The sequence below is a fragment of the Papio anubis genome, chromosome 2, assembly GCF_008728515.1.
Source record: "Papio anubis isolate 15944 chromosome 2, Panubis1.0, whole genome shotgun sequence".
NCBI classification, from domain to species: domain Eukaryota; kingdom Metazoa; phylum Chordata; class Mammalia; order Primates; family Cercopithecidae; genus Papio; species Papio anubis.
In genome coordinates this window covers 171749482-171772381 of record NC_044977.1, presented here as the reverse complement: position 1 = coordinate 171772381, position 22900 = coordinate 171749482, and the positions used below count along the sequence as shown (strand labels likewise).

Sequence of the window (22900 nt, the reverse complement as noted above, 5' to 3'; positions counted from 1 at the left end):
CTTCTCATTCTTTTGAAGCAGAGCAAATCCTAGAATGTTACCACTTTCTCTGTAAATATTTCAGTATTTATCTCTAACAGTTAAGTCTCTTTTTGAAAAACTGTAGAGCCACAAATATTGTAGTTTTCTCAAAAGTAAAATTTTTTTGAAATATGTAACATATTTTTTGGACTGTGAATATCTCTAATTAAACATGACTATGTATTTAAATATTGTTTAAAGATTTGTTTTAAGAACCTTGCTTTAGTGGTTGTCTAAATTGCTGAGCTTTTCATAAACTATGTGCCCTTTCCAATGAAATTTATTTTAGTCTCCATAGTTAGATTTATCTCTTCACTGTCCCCTGTACAAGTTTTGCTGGTTTTTGTCACTTTGTCTTTACATATTTACCTTCCATCCAGAATTACTCTTTCACTTCTCTTTACTAGTCTCAATCTTAACTGCTCTTCAGGGCTAGCTCAGAGCCTCATCACATTATTATTTTCCAGTTTATATTCATCTTTTTCTTTCATTGAATGTTTGTTACTCTCATGAATCATAAAACAGAAGTCTTTATTTTTTATGTAACTTTCATGCATGATAACTTTGCCTTAACAATATTACAAACTTCTGAAGTTAAGAGAGCATGTATTTTCCTTGTTTATATCCTTTATAGTGTTGAACAAAGATCTGGATACATAATCCAGTCTCAGTTATTAACAAATTGGATAACTGACATACTGACTTCCTAAAAAGTCTTCTGTCATTAGTAGAACAAGTGTTTAAGTAGCAGTGTTTTTTAGATACATTCTCAAGTACATGATATAGCAGTATTTAGGCCCTTTTTAAATAAACCTAATTTTTCTGAATAGAAGTATGTTCACCTGTAATCCCAGATTTGTTGTTTAGGTGGTGGCAACAATTGCATTTGACTGAGTATACTTTAAAAAATAAACTTCTTGAATTTTTAAAAATATTAACACATATGGAACCCCATTTTAATGAAAAGTTGAAGTAGCTATAGTTGTTCCTATTTGCAGAGAAGAAAACAGGTTTAGAGATTAGGTAACAAATTCTTAGGCACATGGTTAAGGCTCAGGTGGAATTTAAACCAGACTCAGTGTTCTTAACATTTACATAGCCTTCAACTTTAAAAGCATTGAAAGACAAAACAACATATCTTATACTCTGATATGACAGAATAAGGAGACATCTGGGATATACCTATCTTTTTACTTTTACTTACATACAAAAAGTTAAGGAGTATATTTCCTTTTTCAGAATACGTGTATCTAGTATAGCATAATGCTAAGAGTATGGGCTGTGAAATCAGATCATCTAGTTTCATAATTCACCTTTTTCAAGTACTAGTTTTGTTAGCTTTGGGAAAACACTTATCCCGACCTTAGTTATCTCATATCTGTACAAAGGGAATTATAACAGTGTCTATTTCATGGAGATACTGTATAAAGATTAATTAAGATTATCGTAGTGCTTGGCACATAGTAGCTCCCAGATGGGTTCACACATACATTCTCCCTTCTTTTTTAATCCAGTGATAAGTATTTTCATTCCCTTTATTATAAAGAAAGCCTATTTATTTTCATAGCAGAAGTCTAAGCATTTGTTACTGTCTTAAGTATCTCTTATCTCTTCCTTGCCCCTTTGTTTAGAAGGGTATTTCTGAAGGAGCATAAGACGGGGGACAATTTGTTGCTTTTTGCTTCATTAATGGTGGGTAGATAACATGGTCTTTCCATTTACATGTAGGTGAAATATGGTTAGAATGAACATCATGGGATGGCAGCCTTGAGGGAGAAAAGAGAGAGGGGATGTTATAAAAGGTTAGTGTTAAGTCTGAGGGGATTGTACAGAAGAAGGTAAAAGAAGGGGCTTGTTGCTAGGCTGCCAGCCCCCACTTCCACTCTTGTTGGCCTGGTGATGGAGAGCTTTCCGTGTCGATTATGTGAATGAGTGGCTCAGTTCTTTTTTAGTACCAACTGGCAAACCATCTCCTTTACCCTCTTTGTCAGCAATTCATTCTCCCTCAGAAAAACAGAAACTGTAGGTGCTCTGCCAAATTGCTATATTTCAGGTGACAACTCTGTCCATTGAAGAATCGTTTGTTTTGCAGAATGATCTTGGTGTATAGTCGTTCTGAAAACCAGGAAGTTTTACTGCAATGTTTTCCATTTTCTTCTGATGATTGAGAAATGTTCTTGAAAAAGATCAAATCTTTGATTAGTATTAAATCTGTATTTTTATTAGGCATTAGCAATATTGCAAAAGTGCTGTAAGGTAGGTTAATATTTAAAATATATAGTCTGTATATTTGTTTTGATATTTTTGTTACAATTTTAAATTTTCCCCAAATGCTTTGTTTAATTTGGCAGCTGACTTTTGAAATTCAGAAAACGTCAATAATGTTATCATAGTTATAAATGAAAAAGAATAGAATTAAAACAACTTTTAGATATGTGTAGGAAATTTATCTTAATATGGTGATTATTTTACATTTTTATTCTCTTTATGAGAATGAAAATGTAGCCTTGATTTTTTAGATTCCAATGTAATTGGATGCTGGCATTATTTATTACTATAAGTAGTTTGGTAATTTGTTCACATAAATTAAGGCAGGGAAATAAATTACAAATAAACTTAAATAACAAGTTTTCAATTGTTTTATTTAGTCTCAATGCAAATTTATTCAAAATGCTCTTGGTAAATTATTATTCTTATTATTGTTTTTCTTTTTTTGAGATGGAGTCTAGCTCTGTCGCCCAGGCTGGAGTGCAGGGGCACTGTCTTTGCTCACTGCAAGCTCCACCTCCCGGGTTCACGCCATTCTCCTGCCTCAGCCTCCTGAGTAGCTGGGACTACAGACGCCTGCCACCATGCCTGGCTAATTTTTTGTATTTTTTAGTAGAGACGAGGTTTCTCCGTGATAGCCAGGATGGTCTCCATCTCCTGATCTTGTGATCTGCCTGCCTCGGCCTCCCAAAATGCTGGGATTACAGGGGTGATCCAGTGTGCCCGGCCAGTAAATTATTATTTTTAAAGGCATGTTGTCAATTTTTATTCAATGTGGAGTACTGGGAGCAATTGCTATAGAACATGATATCTTGTTACTATGAACATAAAAGAATAAGAAAAGGTAAAATCAAAAGACTCTGCTGGGTCTAAAGTGAGCATAATTCTGTTAACCTACTTGTGTCAAATATACATCACTCTCTTTTATCATCTGTGGAGTTGAGGTGCTTTTACAAACATGCAGATATGAGTTTGCTAGTTTGTGGTGGATCAAGGCAATTTCCTGTTCTCTTTTCTGAATATTGTCAGCAAAAGTGTTAAAACTGAAGAGCTACCCAGGGGTGACTTGTTTTTTAAGAGATAGAGATAGTGATGATAACAGCAAGGGAGAAGGTGCAGAATAGGTTTCTCATTTAGCTTCTCTCTTCTAAGGCCAAAGGTGGTTTGTATTAAATATGCATACCTGTTCTAGGGATGGGATCATCTTATTAACTGGGTAAGTTGCCCTCGTTGCCCTTACCCTAGATTTTGATTTTTAGTATCCTGGACATTGCTCAGGGGACAACTTTTTGCTGATAAACAGGAGTTGAAAGAGACTATTATTTCTGGTTTCTGTTGTAAAAACTTATGAAAGTCTCAGGGGAGAACCACCTGTATTTGCCACTAGTGAGCCAGTGAGCAATGTAAATTACCATTTGTTGAGAATGGGAACATAAAAGACAAATTGAATTCTAGTGTTAGTTTCTACTTTCTACTCTGCCAAGGCTGCCAATCTTATTTGTGTATTTTGATTTTGTTTTTGCATAGCCTCTAGTGAGAAAGTTGGGGTTGCAGAAGTAATAAGTAGGTATAAACATTGCCTCTAGGAAAAGAAACCTTCAGTTGTATTCTAGCTTAATTATGTTTTCACATGTATGGGTTAATAAGCCTTTAACATATTTGTTTATGCATTCATTGTAGGAAATTAGAAAACGTGTAAAAAAGATAAAAATGGCATGTATTTCTACTCTATAGATAATTTTTATTGATACTCTGTTGGGCGTATTTCACATTTTTTCCTACGCATGCATATATTATGCATAATTTTTTTCTGACAAAAATGGGCTCATGTTTTATATATACTCTTTTATAGTGTTCACTAAACAATGCCATTTTGATAAACGAATTTAAAAATACTTATCTTTACTAATATAAATTTTCTATAAAAGAGCAATAAAAGATTAACACAAATTATTTTTAGTATAGTAATTATAAACTTATTTACTCATTGAAACGTCCAAGTTTAAGGGTTTGTATTAAGGGTTTTTGTTTTTTATTTATTTGTTTATTTTTCTGATGGAGGCTTGCTATCACTCAGGCTGGTCTCAAATTCTTGGGCTCACGGGATTGATCCTCGGTTTCAGACTCCAGAGTATCTGGGACTACAGGTATTTGGCACCATGCCCTATGTCAGATTTCATAAGTTGTTTGATACTGTAATTGGGAGTAGATTTGAAATATCTGCAAATGATTTCCATTGTATTCTATAAATAATATGTATCCTTTAATGCTTTTCCTGACTTTAAATAGAATAGTATCTCTTTTTCTTTCCTCAATACTTGTTATATGATATTTAGAAAAAAATACATTGTCACACATTCATCACACTCATTTTACAGTATTTCTATGTTCTTCCTAGAGAAAATTATTAATAGTATTAGACAAAGTCAGTTACATTTCACATATTCAATTTTTTTGTTGTAAAAAACATATAACATTAAATTTACTATCTTAGCTATTAAGTGTAGAGTTCACTAGTGTTAAATATATTCACATTGTTAAGCAACAGATCTCTAGAAGTATTTCATTTTCCAAAACAAACTATATCTACTAAACACTAATTCCCACTCCCCCCAGCCCTTGGTTAACCACTGTTTCTATGATTTTGATTACTGTAGATACTTTATATGATTGTAATCATACAATATTTGTTCTTTGTGACTGGCTTATTTTGTTGTTTAGCATAATATCCTTGAGGTTCATCCATTTTATAGCACATGACAGGATTTCCGTGTTTTTTGAGGCTGCGTAATACTCCATTGTATCTATATACCACATTTAAAAAATCCATTCATACATCAGTGGACATTTGGGTTGCCTTGCCTCTCGGCTATTATGAATAATACCCATGATGAACATGGGTGTGCAAATATCTCTTTGAGATTTTGCTTTGAATTCTTTTGGATATATACCCAAAAGTGGGATTGCTGGATCATATAGTAATTCTATTTTTGATTTCTTGAGGAACCTCCATACTATTTCCATAATGGTTATAGCATTTTTCTAGGATTTTATATTCTCACCAACAGTGTAGAAATGTACCAGTTTCTCCACATCCTTACCAACACTTATTTTCTGATGGCTGTCTTAATAGGTGTGAGGTGATACCTTATTGTGGTTTTGATTTGCATTTCTCTTATTAGGAATGTTGATTATCTTTTCATATGCTGTTGACCATTTGCAAGTCTTATTTGGAGAATTGTCTATTGAAATCCTTTATCCATTTGAATGGGGTTATTTTGTTATTGTTGTTGAGTTATAGAAGCTCCTTATCTAGTTTGGATATTAACCCTTTATGGTTTACAGATATTTTCTCGATTCCATATGTTGCCTTTTCACTCTGTCAGTTGTTTTCTTTGGTGCACAGAAATTTTTAAGTTTGATGTCCTGTTCATCTATTTTTGCTTTTGTTGTCTGTGCTTTTGGTGCCATATCCATGAAAGCATTGCCAAATCCAATGTCTCAAAGCTTTTCCTTTATGTTTCCTTCTAGGAGTTTTATAGTTTTAGGTATTACTTTTAGGTCTTTAATCTATGTTAATTTTTGTATGTGGCATGAGAGTTCAACTTCATTCTTTTTGCTTGTTATCTAGTTTTCCCAGCACCATTTGTTGAAGAGACTGTCCTTTCCCCAATGTGTAGTCTTGGCATTCTTGTGAAAAATCATTTGGCCTTTTATGTAAGGGTTTATTTCTGTCTATATGCCAGTGCCACACTGTTTTAGATTTCTGTTGTTCTGTAGTAAAATCAGGTTTTCAAATCAGGAGGTGTGAGGCCTTTAGCTTTATTCTTCTGATTAAAGACTGATTTAGCTGTATGGATCCTCTTGAGATTCCATATGAATTTTAGAATTTTTCTTTTTTTGTATTTCTGCAAAAAATACCACTGGGATTTTGGTAGGAATGGCATTGAATCTGTAGATCACTTTGGATAGTTTGGACATTTTAACAATATTTTAAGTTTTTCAAATCATGAGAATGGAATGCCCTTCCATTTATTGGTATCTTTTTTTCATTTCTTTTAACAGTGTTTTGTATTTTGATGTTATTCTCACCTCCTTGGTTAAGTTTACTCTGTGGTAGTTTATCCTTTTTGAGGCTATAGTAAATGGGATTGTTTTCATAATTTCCTTTTTTGATTGGTCATGGTTACTGCATGAACACATAACTAATTTTTGTATCCTGCAACTTGCTGAAATCATTTATTAGTTGTAATAGTTTTTCTGTGGAATCTTTTGGGTTATCTACTATAAGATTATGCCATTTTTGAGCATAATTCTACTTCTTTTCTAATTTGTATGCCTTTTATTTCCTTTTCTTGTCTTAATTGCTCTGAGTAGGACCTCTAATACTATCTTGAATATTGGCAAGATTGAGCATCCTTGCCTTGTTCCTCCTGATCTTAGAGGAAAAGTTTTTAGTCTTTCACCAGTATGTGTGCTATTAGCTGTTGGCTTTTTGTGTATCGCTTTTATTATATTGAGGTGTTTTCTATTTCTAGTTTGTTATGTGTTTTTATCAGGAAAGTATATTGAATTTCGTCAGATGCTTTTTGTGCATCAGTTGAGATGATAATGTGGTTTTTGCCCTTCATTTTGTTAATATGGTATAGTACAATGATTCGTTTTTATTTGGAAACACTGTTGCATTTCAAGTATAAATCCTATTTGCTTATTGTGTGTAATCCTTTTAATGTGCTGTTGGGTCAGGCATGGTGGCTCATGCCTGTAATCCCAGCACTTTGGGAGGCCAGTGCAGGAGAATCGCTTGAGGCCAGGAGTTTAAGACCATCCTGGGCAATATGGTAAAACCTTGTCTCCAGAAAAAATTCTAAAATTAGCCAAGTGTGGTGGCGCACAGTTGTAGTACTAGCTGCTTGGGGCAGGGGTTGTGAGGTATTGAGGAGGAGGGTGGGTGTGCTGAGGTGGGAGAATCACTTGAGCCTGGGAGGTTGAGGCTGCAGTGAGCCATCATCATGCCACTGCACTCCAGCCTGTGCAACAAAATGAGACCCTCTCTTAAAAAAAAAGTGCTATTGTATTGAGTTTGCTAGTATTTTGGGGGAGATTTTTGCATCAGTCTTCGTCAGGGGTATTGTTCCGTAGTCCTCTTGTTCTGTCTTCTAGTTTTTATATCAGAGAAATGCTGGCTTCATAGAATGATTCTGGAAGTGTTCTCTGCCCTTCATTTTTTTAGTAAGAGTTTCAAGAGTTAATTCTTTGATTATTTGGTAGAATTTTCAAGTGAAGCCATCTGGTCCTGGGATTTTCTTTGTTGGGAAGTTTTTGATTACTGCTTCATATCCTTATTTGTTATAGGGCTGTTCAGATTATTTACTCATGATTCAATCTTGGTAGATTATATGTTTGGAATGTATTCATTTCTTCTAGATTATCTAATCTGTTGCCATATATGTGTTCATGTACTCATGATTCAATCTTGCTAGATTATATGTTTGGAATGTATTCATTTTTTCTAGATTATCTAATCTGTTGCCATATATGTGTTCATGTAAGTCTTTTATAATCTTTTTTATTTCTGTGACATCAATTATGATGTCCCCTTTCATTTCTGATTTAGTTATTTGATTATCTCTTTTTTTCTTACATAATCTAGCTAAGGGTTTGTCAGTTTTGTTAATTTTTTCAAAAAACTCTTGGTTTCATTGATTTTTTTTTTTCTCATTGTTTTTCTATTCTCTATTTTATTTATCTTTGTTTTAAACTTTATTTGCCTTCATTAATTTGGTTTAGTTTCTCTTTTCCTAGTTCTTTGAAAGGGTCTAAAGTTAGGTTGTTAATTCGAGATCTTTATTGATTGTTAATGTTAAGTGTAATGCTGTTTTAGCCGCATTACATAAATATTGGTGTATTGTGTTTTTGTTTTCATTTGTCTCCTGATATTTTCTAAATTCCCTTGTGATTTCATCTTTGACCCATTGGTTGTGTAAGAGTGAGTTGTTTAACTTCCACTTTTTTGTGGATTTTACTGTTTTCCTTCTACTGTTGATTTCTAGTTTAGTGCCATTGTTGATAGAAAATACACCTTACATGATTACAGTCTTCTTAAGTTTGTTAAGACTTGTTTTGTCACGTAACGTGGTCTATGTTGGAGAATGTTCCATGTGCAATTGAAAAGAATGTGTATTCTGCTGTTGTTCATTGGTATGTCTGTTAGGTCCAATTGGTCTATAGTGTTGTTCAAGTTCTTTGCGTCCTTATTGATCTTCTGTGTGGTTGTTCTATCCATAACCGAAAGTGGGCTAGTGAAGTCTCCTACTATTATTGTGTTGTTCTCTCTCCCCCTTCACTTCTGTCAGTGTTTGCTCATAAATTTGGGAACTGTAATGTTAGATGCATATCTTACTGGTGAATTGACCCTTTTATCATTATATAATGTCCTATTCTGTCTCTTGTGACAGTTTTTGTCTTAAAGTCTATGTTGTCTGATATAAGTACAGCCACTCTCTTCAGATTCCAGTTTTATGGAATATCTTTTTCCATCCTTTATTTGTAGGCTTTGTGCATCTTTGGATCTGAAGCAGGTGTCTTGTAGACAACCTATAGTTGGATCTTATTTTTTTATTCCATTGGCTAATCTGTGTGTTTTATTTGGGGCACTTAACCTTTTTTTTTTTCTAGACGGAATCTCCCTCTGTTGTCCAGGCTGGAGTACAGTGGCACAATCTTGGCTCACTGCAACCTCTGCTTCAGGTTCAAGTGATTCTTCTGCCTCAGCCTCCCGAGTAGCTGGGATTACAGGTGCCTGCCACCACAACTGGCTAATTTTTGTATTTTTAGTAGAGATAGTGTTTTACCATATTGGCCATGCTGGTCTCTAACTCCTGACCTCAAGTGATCTGCCCACCTCGGTCTCCCAAAGTGCTGGAATTACAGATGTGAGCCACCATACCTGGCCCAATTCACATTTGAAATAATTATTGACATGGACTCATTATTGCCATTTTGATTATTGTTTTTGTATGTCTTATAGCTTTTTTGTCCATCTTTCCTCCCTTGCTGCCTTCTTTTGTGTTTCATTGATTTTTTTTTTTTTAGTGACATGTTTTGATTTTCTTCTAATTTCTCTTTGTGTGTGTTCTACAGATATTTTCCCTGACTTTACCTTGCAATTTACATAACATATCTTCAAGTGATAAAACTAGATTTTAAATTAGTAACTTCAATTACGTATGAAAAGTCTTCCTTTTTTCACTTCTGCCCTCCCCTGCTTTGTTTTTGATGACACTTTACCTCTTTTTATATTGTGTATATTTTAACACCGATGTATAATTATTTTTTATGCTTTAAAAATTCTATACCATATTTAAGTGATCTGTATTACTGCATTACAATACTAGAAGATGTCATATTTGTTTATATACAAATAGTCTTCAAAAAGTTCATGGAAAATGTGTATTATGAGAAAATTATGCATGGATTTCAAAATTTTTTTGTATCAAAATAAACTTCTACTAACTTGTTATAACATTTCTGAACAAAATCTAGTTTGAGGTACTAGGAAGGATAAGACATCATTTGGAAAAGAGCCCTTATCAGAGCAATATGAATTATGCTAAAATTGAAGCAAGAACAAACATCAAGTTTACGAAGAAGCTTAGGTGGAAAAATGGTGAAATCATTGATTTACAGTATGTTTACAGAGCCAATGTCTCAAATAAATGAGCAGTTTACAAATGGATAACTTCTTTTAAGAAGAGATGAGATGATGTTAAAGATGAAGCCTGCAGCAGCAGACCATCTGCATCAATTTGTGAGGAAAAGATTAATCGTGTTCATGCCCTTATAGAAGAGGACCAATGATTAACAGCAGAAACAATAGCCAACACCATAGATGTCTTAGTTGGTTCAGCTTCCACAATTCTTTATGAAAAATTAAAGATTCAGACTTTCCACTCAATGGGTGCCAAAACCATTGTGCCTAGATCAGCTGCAGACAAGAGCAAAGTTTTTAATGGAAATTTTAAACAAATGGGATCAAATCCTGACGAATTTCTTCAAAGAATTGTAACAGGAGATGAAACAGGGCTTTACCAGCATAATCCTGAAGACAAAACACAATCAAAGCAATGGCTGTTAAGAGGTGGAAGTGGTCCAATCAAAGCAAAAGAAGACAGGTCAAGAGCAAAGGTCCTGACAACAGTTTTTTAGGATGCTCAAGGCATTTTGCTTGTTGACTTTATGAAGGGCCAAAGAATGATAACATCTGCTTATTATGAGAGTGTTTTGAGAAAGGTAAAGTTTTAGCAGAAAAATCCCCAGGAAAGCTTCACCAAAGTCTTTCTCCATCATGACAGTACGCCTGCTCATTCCTTTCTTCAAACAAGAGCAATTTTATGAGATTTTTGTTGATAAATAATTAGGCATCTATCTTATAGTCTTGATTTCGCCCCTTCTGAGTTTTTTTTGTTTGTTTGTTTTGTTTACTAATCTTAAATCTTTAAAAGGCACCTATTTTTTTTTCAGTTGATAATGTGAAAAGACTGCATTGGCATAAATTCCCAAGACCCTTGGTCTTTAGAGATGTGCTAAATGGCTGATATCATCACTTATAAAAGTGTCTTGACCTTTAGGGAGCTTCTGTTGAGAAATAAAATTTATATTTTTTCTTTTTATCTTTTGATTCCATTTTTCCAGGAACTTTTTGAAGTCTCCTTGGACTTTACCAGGGAGTTAAGTATTTTTGTGTTACTGTGTTGCTATTTTTTATCATTTTGCTTTAAGGGACTCCCTTTATCATTTCTTGTTGGGCAAACCTAGTGGTGATGAACTGTCCTAGCATTTGTTTATCTGAGAAAGTCTTAATTTCTACTACATTTTTGAAGGGCACTTTAGCTAGATACAATGTTCTTGGTTGGCAGTGTTTTTTTTTTTTTCTCTTCAGTACTTCAGATATTATTCTTCCAATCCCTTCTACCTTGGAAGGTTTCTGCTGAGAAATTGGCTAGTAATCGAACAGAAGCTCCTTTGTACTTGATGATTCACTTTTTTGTTGCTGCTTTCAAGATTCTCTCTCTGTCTATGACTTTTGTCAGTGTAATTATGATGTGTCTTGGTGTAGTTTTCTTTAGATTTATCCTTGTTGGAGTTCTTTGAGCTTCTTTAATTTGTATGTCCATTTATGTCCTCAGATTTGGAAAGTTTTCAGCTATTATTTCTTCAAATAGGCTCTTTCCCCATTTCTCCCTTTCTTCTCCTTTGAGACTTACATAATGTATATGTTGTTCTGATGATAGTGGCCCATAAGTTCTTTAAGCTCTTTTTGTGTTTATTCATTCCTTTGCCTTTTTTCTCCTTTCCCTTGGCAGTTTTGAAAGTCCTGTCTTCAAATTTGCTGATTTAAAAAAATTCTGCCTACTCAAGTCTACTGTGATATCCCTCTAGTGTATTTTCAATTCATTTACTGTATGCTTCAGTTCCAGAAATACTGTTGGCTACTTCATCATAGTTTTTATCTTTGTTGATTTTTTTTTCTTTTTGTTTATGCATTGTTACACCGAGTTTTTGTTTGTCCATCTGTACTCATTTATTTCATTAAGCATCCTTTGGCAGTTAATTTGAATTCTTTGTATGACTATATTTCCATTTCTTTAGGCTCAATTTGTGGTGATTTATTTATTATTTTTTTGAGACAGGCTCTTGCTCTGTCACCCAGGCTGGAGTACAGTCGTGTGCTGATGGCTTACTGCAGCCTCGACCTTCTGGGGTGAGGCAATCCTCCTGTTGCAGCCTCCCAAGTAGCTGGGACTACAAGTGTGCACTACCACACCTGGCTAATTTTTTTTGTTTTGTTTTGTTTTGGTAGAGAGATTTGGCCATGTTACTCAGACTGGTTCTGAGCTCTGGGCCCAAGGGATCTGCCTGCATCAGCCTCCCAAAGTGCTAGGATTACAGGTGTGAGCCACTGCGCCTGGCTGCAATTTAATTTTTTACATTGAATCGGCCATATTTCCTTGTTTCTTTGTATTGTTATTTTCTGTTAGGGCTTTGGCATTTGAAGGCTTAGCTAACTCTCCAGTCTTTGCAGTCTGGTTTCATACTGGGAAGACTTTCTTCATCCAGTTTATCTAGCTAGGGAATCCTGAGACCTCACAAATCTTTTATGGGGATGCATCCTCTTTAGGTTTGTGCATGGAATTTCTTAATTGAAGAGGTTTGCGTCTGTCTGTGTTTGCTCTCTCTGGAGTGTGTGTCTGCTTTACTTGTGGCCGCTGGTGCTATAGTAAACTACAGTACTGGAGCTCCACCTTGTGTCTGTTTCTGATACTGCAGAGTCTGATGCTAAACTTTGATTGCCTTTGTTCTCAGTGACCCTCAACCTGGCACCCTGTTCAATGTCAGTACTTAGATTCAGTCAAGAGGTTTGTAGGGTAGCACTGCCCCCAACTGTTCCATTGGAGGTATATTCCTCTTCTGCTCCTCCCCAGGGAGAAGGTGAAAGTTGCTGTTGTCATGTTTTTCTCAATCTTGCCTTGCTGGGGCAGATAGGAGGGAGGACGTGAGCTTTGATGCTATTTTATGCTCACCTGGGGTGCTGGAATGTATCACAAAGGCAGTTGGATTATATGTTATTGTTGAATCCATGTCTTCATGGGGAAAGAAAGGCCTGGGGTTTCTTATTTTGCCGTCTGGCTGACCACACTCAAACGTTATCTGTTTTTTTAGACATTATCTTAGCAAGAACGGCAAGTCTTTGAACTTGATAGAGATTTGGTGGGTTCAAGCTTTCAAACTTTTTTTTGTAATATATCCATTTGGGAAGAGATGCAGGGAGGAAGAGGTGGTGATTATAAGTAAGGAAGTATGGAAAAAGTTGTAAATTCTTGAAGAAAGCATGAGGTAAGGCTTTACTCCTGGTTTTTTTTTTTTTTGGTTCTTTTTTTGTTTTGTTTTGTTTTGTTTTTTAATCCCTGTGCGCCCTTTAGTTCAGCTTAGTTCATACAAATTAGATAGACATGAGCCTCTGGTTGAGTCTCATCTTGAAAATATTTTCTTTGTGATGGGGTTGGTTTTGGAAGAGTAGCCTGGAATAGGAAAGCTTTTACTTGTATGGTTATCATGTGTCCTCAACCTTTATGTCAATAATTGCAGACTTAAAATAGCAGTTCTAAGTTAATGGTAAAATGTTACCTACCTTTGATTCCATATCATCCGTCTTCTTTGAGTACTTTCTTACAGTGTGGTTTTAATGATTATGATCTTTGTTCTAACTATTTTGAGGCTCCATTAAAAAATAAATTGTGATTTTATTGTTAGAATCATTTCTATAAATTAACATCACTGTGCCTGGCCCCTAAACGTAAGTTCATTTTTACCAATCAACTATTTCTTTATAAAATGCAAGGAATATGATTAGAAATTTGAAGACTATCTGGTATTTAAAAAATAAAGTTCATCTTTCTGGCCAGCTAGTTCATCATCTAACTTTTGCAGAAGTGGAATGTGAAAACTTTGTGAAACGGAATTATTTGCTTTTATGCAAAGCTATTTTTAATTGTCTTTGAGCAGTGTTAATGGAAAAACTTATAAATGTAGGAATGTATAAGAATGTAGTTTAAAATCTAGAATGAGTTATTTTTAATACTTTTATTTTGAACTATTATTAAATCTTTAATTTTATATAAAACTTACTGCATTGTGAAATTATAATTAATGTTTGAGTTTCCTCAGGATATATTAAATTCTTGGTTTAGACTTTTCAGAGGTCATGTTTTTGATTTTTAAACATGCTTAATGATAAAGTTTTTAAAAAGAAAAACTTTAAAGAGGAATTAAAATTGCGTACTGCTTGTTTAAATGCACAAAATCTCTGTATCTTCTATTGTCTGTATTCTGTTTCTTTAATTTCTACTAAAATTTGAAGGCCTATGAAGATATTTTAATTCTCATTGCATTATTTTTTGACTCTGAAAAAATAGGCCATCATATCTTTTTAGTGGGATGTCATATTTGTCAGCATTAAAGAATCCCAGAAGGAGAGAAGTATATTCTCTGCTGCTCTTAAGAAGACAAGGAAATTTGTAGACCTTGGAAATTTCATTTGACATCCTCATCTGCTGTAGGAATGTTTAGAATTAGAATTTAGAATTAGGCACCAACCTGTGCCTCCTTGAAACTGGTAGAGAAACTGGGATCAGTATTGGGGCACCCGGAGCTGATATGTGAGGAATTATTGGCATGATCTACAAATGTGTGAAATTTGAAGATTTTATAAGCTATTATATTTTCAGTCATATCAGTGTTTTTTTTTTTTTTTTTTTTTTTTTTTTTTTGAGACGGAGTCTAGCTCTGTCACCCAGGCTGGAGTGCAGTGGCCAGATCTCAGCTCACTGCAAGCTCCGCCTCCCGGGTTTACACCATTCTCCTGGCTCAGCCTCCCGAGTAGCTGGGACTACAGGCGCCTGCCACCTCGCCCGGCTAGTTTTTTGTATTTTTTTAGTAGAGACGGGGTTTCACCGTGTTAACCAGGATGGTCTCGATCTCCTGACCTTGTGATCCGCCCGTCTCGGCCTCCCAAAGTGCTGGGATTACAGGCTTGAGCCACCGCGCCCGGCCCATATCAGTGTTTATTAACTACATAGGTTAATATTTTGCGTAGGTCATATTTGTTTGTACCGTAGTCTTCAGTAACTTAATGGTGGAGAGCTTACATCTGGAAGCTTCTGGGGCTCCTGTACCTAGCAAGGTTCAGTCATTGTGATTCTGTAACCTCACCAGAACTCAAGGTTTTGAAGACCAGAAAGATTAACTTGAGGCCAGGCATGGTGGCTCACGCCTGTAATCCTAGCACTTTGGGAGGCCAAGGCTGGCTGATCACCTGAGGTCAGAAGTTCAAGACCAGCCTGGCCAACATGGTGAAACCTTGTCTTTACTAAAAATACAAAACAAAAACAAACAAAAAAAACCAACTAGCTGAGCATAGTGGTGCGCATCTGTAGTCCCAGCTACTCAGGAGGCTGAGGTGGGAGAATCACTTGAAACTGGGAGGCAGAGGCTGCAGTGAGCCAAGATCACACCATTGCACTCCAACCTGGACGACAGAGCAAGACTGTCTCAAAAACAAAACAAACAAACTTGATATCTTATAGAATTGGGAAATGTTTGTAATTTTGTATTGCTAGAGACTGCTCTAGTGATTCTGGTGACTATACCCATGTTTTGGGCTCAGTCAAAACTACAGGTTCATGTTGTATAATAAGAGCCAGACTGTCAGTAACAGACTTGTGTTTTCTTTAGGATTTAAAAAATCAGTGGGTCTGAAAGATAATTTTGCCATTAAAAAAGAAAACCCATGTCGTGTGTCCATACTCATTGTTTACCCCTTGGTAGGTTATTTAAATTTGATTTTTTGGTTAATTTTAGACTCTTTTTGATCAGAACAATGCTGCAAAAAAAGAAGAGTCAGAAACTGCCAACAAAAATGATTCTTCAAAGAAGTTGTCTGTTGAGAGAGTGTATCAGAAGAAGACACAACTTGAACACATTCTTCTTCGTCCTGATACATATATTGGGTCAGTGGAGCCATTGACGCAGGTAATTATTGCTAAAATTGATTGAAATTAGGAGATGTGCATCTATATCTACTTTTTAATGTTGATAAAATTGTAATTACATGCTTTGGAAATCTGTAATTTCACCTATCTATAGTCATGGTCAAAGTAGGGTGAAAGATCTAGAAGTAGAAATGTATTTACTTCTTTCTGGGGTTAAAAACCATCACAAGAGCCCGGGCACAGTGGCTCACGCCTGTAATCCCAGCACTTTGGGAGGCTGAGGCAGATGGATCACCTAAGGTCAGGAGTTGAAGACCAGCCTGGCCAACATGACTAGTTGAGACTAGTAAGAACTGGGATTCAAAGTAGATCTCTCTGACTCCAAAGTCTTGCTTTGTTCGTATTATTTTACTCGCTCCCTGTATTATAAAAAAAAAATAAAGCATGAATTTTCCATTATTTATGAAAAGTAATGTTTTTATTTTTTCAACTATTTAATTCTGTTTCTAATAATTATTGATGTCTTACATTAAAACTGACTTTAAGGCCAGGCGCAGTGGCTCACACCTGTAATCCCAGCACTTTGGGAGGCCGAGGCGGGTGGATCACGAGGTCAGGAGATCGAGACTATCCTGGCTAACATGGTGAAACCCCGTCTCTACTAAAAATACAAAAAATTAGCCAGTCATGGTGGCAGGCGCCTGTAGTCCCAGCTACTCGGGAGGCTGAGGCAGGAGAATGGCATGAATCCGGGAGGCAGAACTTGCAGTGAGCCGAGATCGTGCCACTGCACTCCAGCCTGGGCGACAGTGCAAGACTCTGTCTCAAAAAAAAAGAAAAAAAAAAAAGAAAGCTGACTTTATGTATAATAATATGAACTTGATACAAAATGAACAATTTCTCAATTTTGAGGTTAATTTAATATGAATAGTGAAGTTGACTATTAACTGAAGTTGTATATGTTTTTCTACTTCGCAGATCTAAGTATTCGTATAGTGTAAATGACTGGATGTGGATTATACTATGAAAAATTGATGTTAAGGATTTATCGAGTAAAAAACTATTTTTGAATTTTTCAATACAGTTCATGTGGGTGTATGATGAAGATGTAGGAATGAATTGCAGAGAGGTTACCTTTGTGCCAGGTTTATACAAGATCTTTGATGAAATTTTGGGTGAGTACTTGCTTAGGATTTAATGCATATTTCTATTAATATCATCATAATGTCCTTTTATATATAAAGCCAGACTTAACCATTATAAACTTGAAGGGTATATCTCTGGCTTTTATCCTTCTGAATATAAATGATCTTCAGAAAATTTATACCATGATCTGTAGTGTTTATCTCTGTTTCATCTTTGTTTCATTTTCTTCATCTATGAAATCAGTGTGTTGTGTTTGTAATCCCATATTTGGTCTGTACTCCTGTATGTGTAGTCTTCCGGGATTTGCTAGCATCACAGTTACCTGGGGGCGTCTTGAATATGGAGATGACAGGGACTGATTTTGCAGATTCATTGAGTTGGGATATGTAAATATGTTTTTCACCAACAAATCAGATACTTCTGTTGGGCAGCCAAGTTTAATAACCATTGCTCTAAATGTTCTCTGTCCTCTCGAAATCACATGGTTAATTAAATTATGTGAATGCCTAGTTGACTGCCAGGGAATGCTTGTACTTTGGAAATATTCTAACCAAGGACACTCTAGAAATTCTCTTGCTCTGCCATCTCAGTGCAGCTTGAGGTTTCTTAGTGTAGTTGTATGGGTCTCTCAGAGCTGCTTCTGTTGGTATTTGGTGAAGAAGTAAGAGATTAAAACTGGGTTACATTTTATACCTTTACTCTTGCCTCCATATTATAATTTTACTGTTTTAAGTTTATTACAAGGGTTTGTCAGGAACATATTTCTTCTATGATTGTGTTCAAATTTCCTTGAAGCAGTGGTTAATGAATGCAAAAATATTTATGTTGTCAGTTATAGTGCCTAGGATACAGAATTTTGATTTCTAAGGGTGTTAAACACTTTTTTTGGTAACTAAAAATGAACTGGTTTCTATTCAATATGCCTATAAAGTCACTAGTTTATTGAAAGAGGTCAGTAGAATGCAATTACTTGTTACCAAGAAAAAAATATAACTAAACAAAAGTTTTTACTTTTAGACCTGGATTTGGGTGTTGTAAAATGCAGGTGTTTGCTCTGACTTAATTTGTTTTCATTAATATGTATACTAAAACATTTCATTCTCTTTTTTGTGATGGAAAACATAACAGTAATTTGATGTGATAATACAATTTAGGAATATTATTTAGAAAATAAGATTTTATATGAGAAGTTAATGGTACTTATTTTCATTAACTATTACCATATGTAGATGTTTATATTAAGCAGTGATGCACATAAAGTTGTGTCCATGTATTTATTTACATAATTTTGTATATTACTCATTGAGATGTTTAATTTTGTAGTTAATGCTGCTGACAATAAACAGAGGGATAAGAACATGACTTGTATTAAAGTTTCTATTGATCCGTAAGTATATTTAAAGTTTAATTTTTTATGCTGTTTTATTCAGATAGTCCCCAATTTATGAGTACTCCTCAAATAATGTATATGGATAGTACTTTTTTGTTTCCCTGTTGTTTGAGACTTTGTAATTTTTGCCTCTTTTCTGTGTCATTTATTGTCTTTTCTTCCAAAGAACTTCCCTGTCAGGACTCTTGGAGACCATTTTTCTTTGATGCTATATATGCTATTTCAGCTGCTAGAGTAGTCACCCTATCTTTTCTTTGGGACTCAAGGCTAAGGGCCATTAGTGTGATTCCAGTTATACTTTAAATTTACTTTTCATGATTGGTGTTTGGAGTTTTCCATTATTTATGACATGATTTAATAGATTAGCTACTGTTGGTGTAACTAGTTGTTTAGCTAATTATATTACTGTGGTGATTTTAATTATTTTTTTCCGTAGGATGAAGGTGTATAAAAAATAGTAGTGTTACATGAGAAACATAACTGTTATATTTCTCCTGTTTTTGCCAGCATGCCTTTTGTAAAATATTACATTCATCGTTTGTAATTTCATTAGTAATTTAGCATGATTTTAAGATTTTTCTCTAGTAAACATAAAAATCTAATAATTCAGGTGTAGTCTTACTATTAGTAATCTAATTTCAGTTAAGATTAGTAGTATAATAAAACTATAATTTGGTTATACCTTGAAGTTAACTGTATTTTATATGAAAATGTTACCATATAACTATGCTGTTGGATTCTTTATTTTTCTTCTCCATTCTTTTTTTTTTAAAAATTTGTATTATTTCTATAATGAATGCGTTCTTGAGAAGTTATATAAGGCATACAAGACATAAATTACAACTTATACAGAAGTTTAAGATGGTTTCAAGGAAATTTTGGCTGTTAAGATTCCTTTTCCTTGTTTAGGCAATTGTCACTTAAAAATCATCTCTCTCTTCATTTATTATGTTTTAGGAGAGTAAGGAGTAATAGACACTGAATGTTTGATATTTTTGAATTGTTTTCAAAATTGAACAATTCTAATTGAAAACTAAGAAAGAAAGAACCTTCTTTAAATACACTCTTGATGAACGTATTTGAAATTGTTTAGTTCTTTTATGTGGTACTAGCCTTATTAGTCCAAATATTTTAGCCACATTAATACAATAAGATTAAATTTGAGAAATAGTGTATAGCATACCATCATAACAAAGTGATGAAGTGAGCTAAACCAGGTGCAGCAGCTCACGCCTGTAATCCTGGCACTTTGGGAGGCTGTCAGGCGGATCCCTTGAGCCCAGGAGTTAGAGACCAGTCTGAGCAACATGGTGAAAACCTGTCTCTACCAAAAAAAACAAAAAAAAACAAAAAAAAACCGCAAAATTATCTGGGCATAGTGGCACGTGCTCGTAGTCCCAGCTACTCAGCATGCTGAGGTGGGAGGATTGCTTGAGCCTGGGAGGTCAGGCTGCGGTGAGCCATGATTGTGCCACTGTACTCCAGCCTGGGTGACAGAGCGAGACCCTGTCTTAAAAAAAAAAAAAAAAAAAAAAAGACAATGAAGAAGTGAGCTGTAAGACAACTCTGTAGACTGGATAAGGGCTCTTGGTTTATTTTACTTATCAGTTCATTACAGATTTTGTACAAAGTGTAATTCTACATAATTCTAGTAATTCTAGTACCTTTATCACTCCATTTTATACTCTGTTTTTAATCAACAAACATTTTTGTGTAGGCGTAAGAGGGAAAATTATAAATAAGTTTATTTGTTTTCTCAATGGCAATGAAGTATCAATTTTTTTTCATATTTCCCACCTCATTTTAACTGCTTCTGGTAGAAAATTATTTTATTTCAATATAAGCAAAAATCCTTAGCTATTCCAAGAAGAAAAGGTGATGGTAGTATATTTTTTCACCCCTCCTTTCTTATTTCTTTTGTTATTTATGAAACATTGATGAAAAATTGAGTCTTAATCTTGCCTTTAATTGAATTTCATATACTTCTAAAATTGGCATTAGGCAAGCATTTTGTGAGAAGTTGCTGATTTGTATATTGTATTTCTGAGTTTTAACTATAGCATTTTGTCTCTTGTGAATTTTGTCCCATAGTCACTTTTTTTTTTTACCACATATACTATGGAATATCCTTTTGTATCCTTTGAGTTTCATTCTTTTTAACATTTTTGTATAGCAGATTTTTATTTTTCTTTGTACATTTGTTCACATAAACTTCTTGTGTGGAGGAGAGGTTAAATTTTAATAGCTAATGGGCAAAGTATATAGGATATATAATACAGTCTAGCTCTTACTCTTTCTTTTCCTCCATAGTATTCTGTGATGTGGGGATAAAATTTAAGGAAAACATGGTTGTAAAGCCATGAGGATAGATTAAATACAAGGTATGCCATACAGAATTTGGACAGTTCTTCTAGAAGTTAGAGAAGTTAGAGCAACTTCTTACAAGGGAACTTAACATTTATTAAATAATATAATAGTATTGAAACAATTTATTTGTGGATGTCTCTCTGACTAAAAACAAATGTGGAAGCTGGGCACAGTGGCTCACACCTGTAATCCCAGCACTTTGGGAGGCCAAGGTGGGTGGATCATGAGGTGAGGAGTTTGAGACCAGCTTGGCCAACGTGGTGAAACACCGTTTCTAATAAAAATACAAAAATTAGCCGTTCGTGGTGGTGCGCGCCTGTAATCCCAACTACTTGGGAGACTGAGACAGGAAAATTGCTGGATCCCAGGAGGCAGAGGTTGCAGTGAGCTGAGATCGTGCCACTGCACTCCAGCCTGGGTGACAGAGCGAGACTCTGTCTCAAACAAAAACAAAAACGAATGTGGAAAGCATATTAACCAGAGTTCAAAATATTCCTCTAGCTTAAGTATTCTTTACTTAGAATTGAAACTTTAAAACTATAGCTTAAAAAAAATATTGTATACTCGTGCTAAATTATATATGTAGACATTTCTTCTTTTAACAAATGGAATCATAGTATATATACTATTTTATATCTTTCTCTTTATTCAACATATTATAGACAGCTTTCGTTATTAACTTACCTAGATCCACTTAATTTTTTTAAACTACTGATAAGTATTGGATATTTAGATTTTCAATGTTTTTTTTAGCCTAATTATTTTTGAAAATTTATTTGTAAACTATTAAATGCAATATTCTTATTCTTAATTTTTATTGAATATTATCAATGGAGCAAATTGTAAAATTCTGAATAATTGTTTAGAGATTACAGAGATAAATACCAGATCTGAGAAATGATATAGATTGAAATTTTATAAGACAGTTTGATAGCAAGTTCCAGTTTCATACTCATATGGACTTAGCTATGTTGAGGATGCCAAATGTTGATTTTTTTTTTTTTTTTGAAATTGTGATGAAGATAATTAACTTACAAAATGCCTATTTTAATTACAGTACCGTGTGCTAAACATGATGAAACCTTTTTTTAAGTTTTCTCATGAGTATGTTGCCTTTTTTGTCATCCTGAGATATTTAAGGTCTGTAATTTTCCATTCTTGCCTTTATTTCCTTCATAATCCTTCTCTATTAGTTATGACTCAGGGAAAGAAATGTTTGTCCTCAGCGAGTATTTTCTTGAGAGATGAATCAGTGCCTTCCAATTGATAATGACTAGTATCTTATAATCTTTAAGGTTTATTCTAGATTACTTTTTAATGAATTAATTTATCTTTACTATTTTAAGCTCTAAATTCTGCTTTTCTTTTTCTTTTTTTTAATACAGTGAATCTAACATTATAAGCATTTGGAATAATGGAAAAGGCATTCCAGTAGTAGAACACAAGGTAGAGAAAGTTTATGTTCCTGCTTTAATTTTTGGACAGCTTTTAACATCCAGTAACTATGATGATGATGAGAAAAAAGTTACAGGTAAAGTCTGAATGGAATTTTGATTGAAAAATACTGTTTTCTTAATTTAAAATGTATAACTTACTAAGGAAATTGTGCAATTTTGGTGTGAGAAAATCATTTTCAGAATTAATATTTATAAACTATCATGTATAAATATTGTCTTGATAATAGTTTAACAGTGACATTTTAAAACCTTAAGTCTGATAGTACATTGACTGTGTTGTTAGAACTGCTGGAAGTTTAACTTGGCTGATAGCTTGAGTTTTGATTTTAGATAGGACTAGTATGATGTCTATGTATATAAATTTTTTATTACATAAGTACTGTGTCTTTTGGTATTAAGTTACTTTTAAACTGTTTTCCTTAAGAAGGTCAGGTTCGAAAATCTAGACTCTGTAAATAGAGTTGAAAGTGCTTTGACCAAAACCATATGTTTTCATACTTATTTATGTTGCCCAAATAGGTTGATAGGTTTTTTTGTTTTGTTTTGTTTTGCCTTTTAAACCGAGTCTCTGGGAAATGATATAGATTAAAATTTTGTAATAGAGAAGGAAGTTTGATAGAAAGTTCAGATTTCATACTCACAGAGATTTACCGGGTCATGAAAGATACAAAGCTTCATGTTTTTGAAATTGTAAAGATTGT

At 34.3% G+C, this 22900-nt stretch overlaps 1 protein-coding gene across 2 annotated transcripts in view; it reads left to right on the top strand.

Annotated features, from left to right (window-relative positions):
- The window catches only part of TOP2B (DNA topoisomerase II beta), a 66264-nt gene that overhangs the window by 3572 nt on the left and 39792 nt on the right, over window positions 1-22900 (top strand). The window contains exons 2-5 of one of the 2 annotated variants that reach the window (XM_031662882.1): window positions 15724-15879; window positions 16924-17014; window positions 18309-18372; window positions 22128-22273. In XM_031662882.1, coding sequence (XP_031518742.1) covers window positions 15724-15879; window positions 16924-17014; window positions 18309-18372; window positions 22128-22273 — 457 coding nt within the window. Of the gene's footprint in view, window positions 1-15708; window positions 15880-16923; window positions 17015-18308; window positions 18373-22127; window positions 22274-22900 lie in introns of both variants that reach the window. The other variant, XM_031662881.1, reaches the window with a different exon arrangement.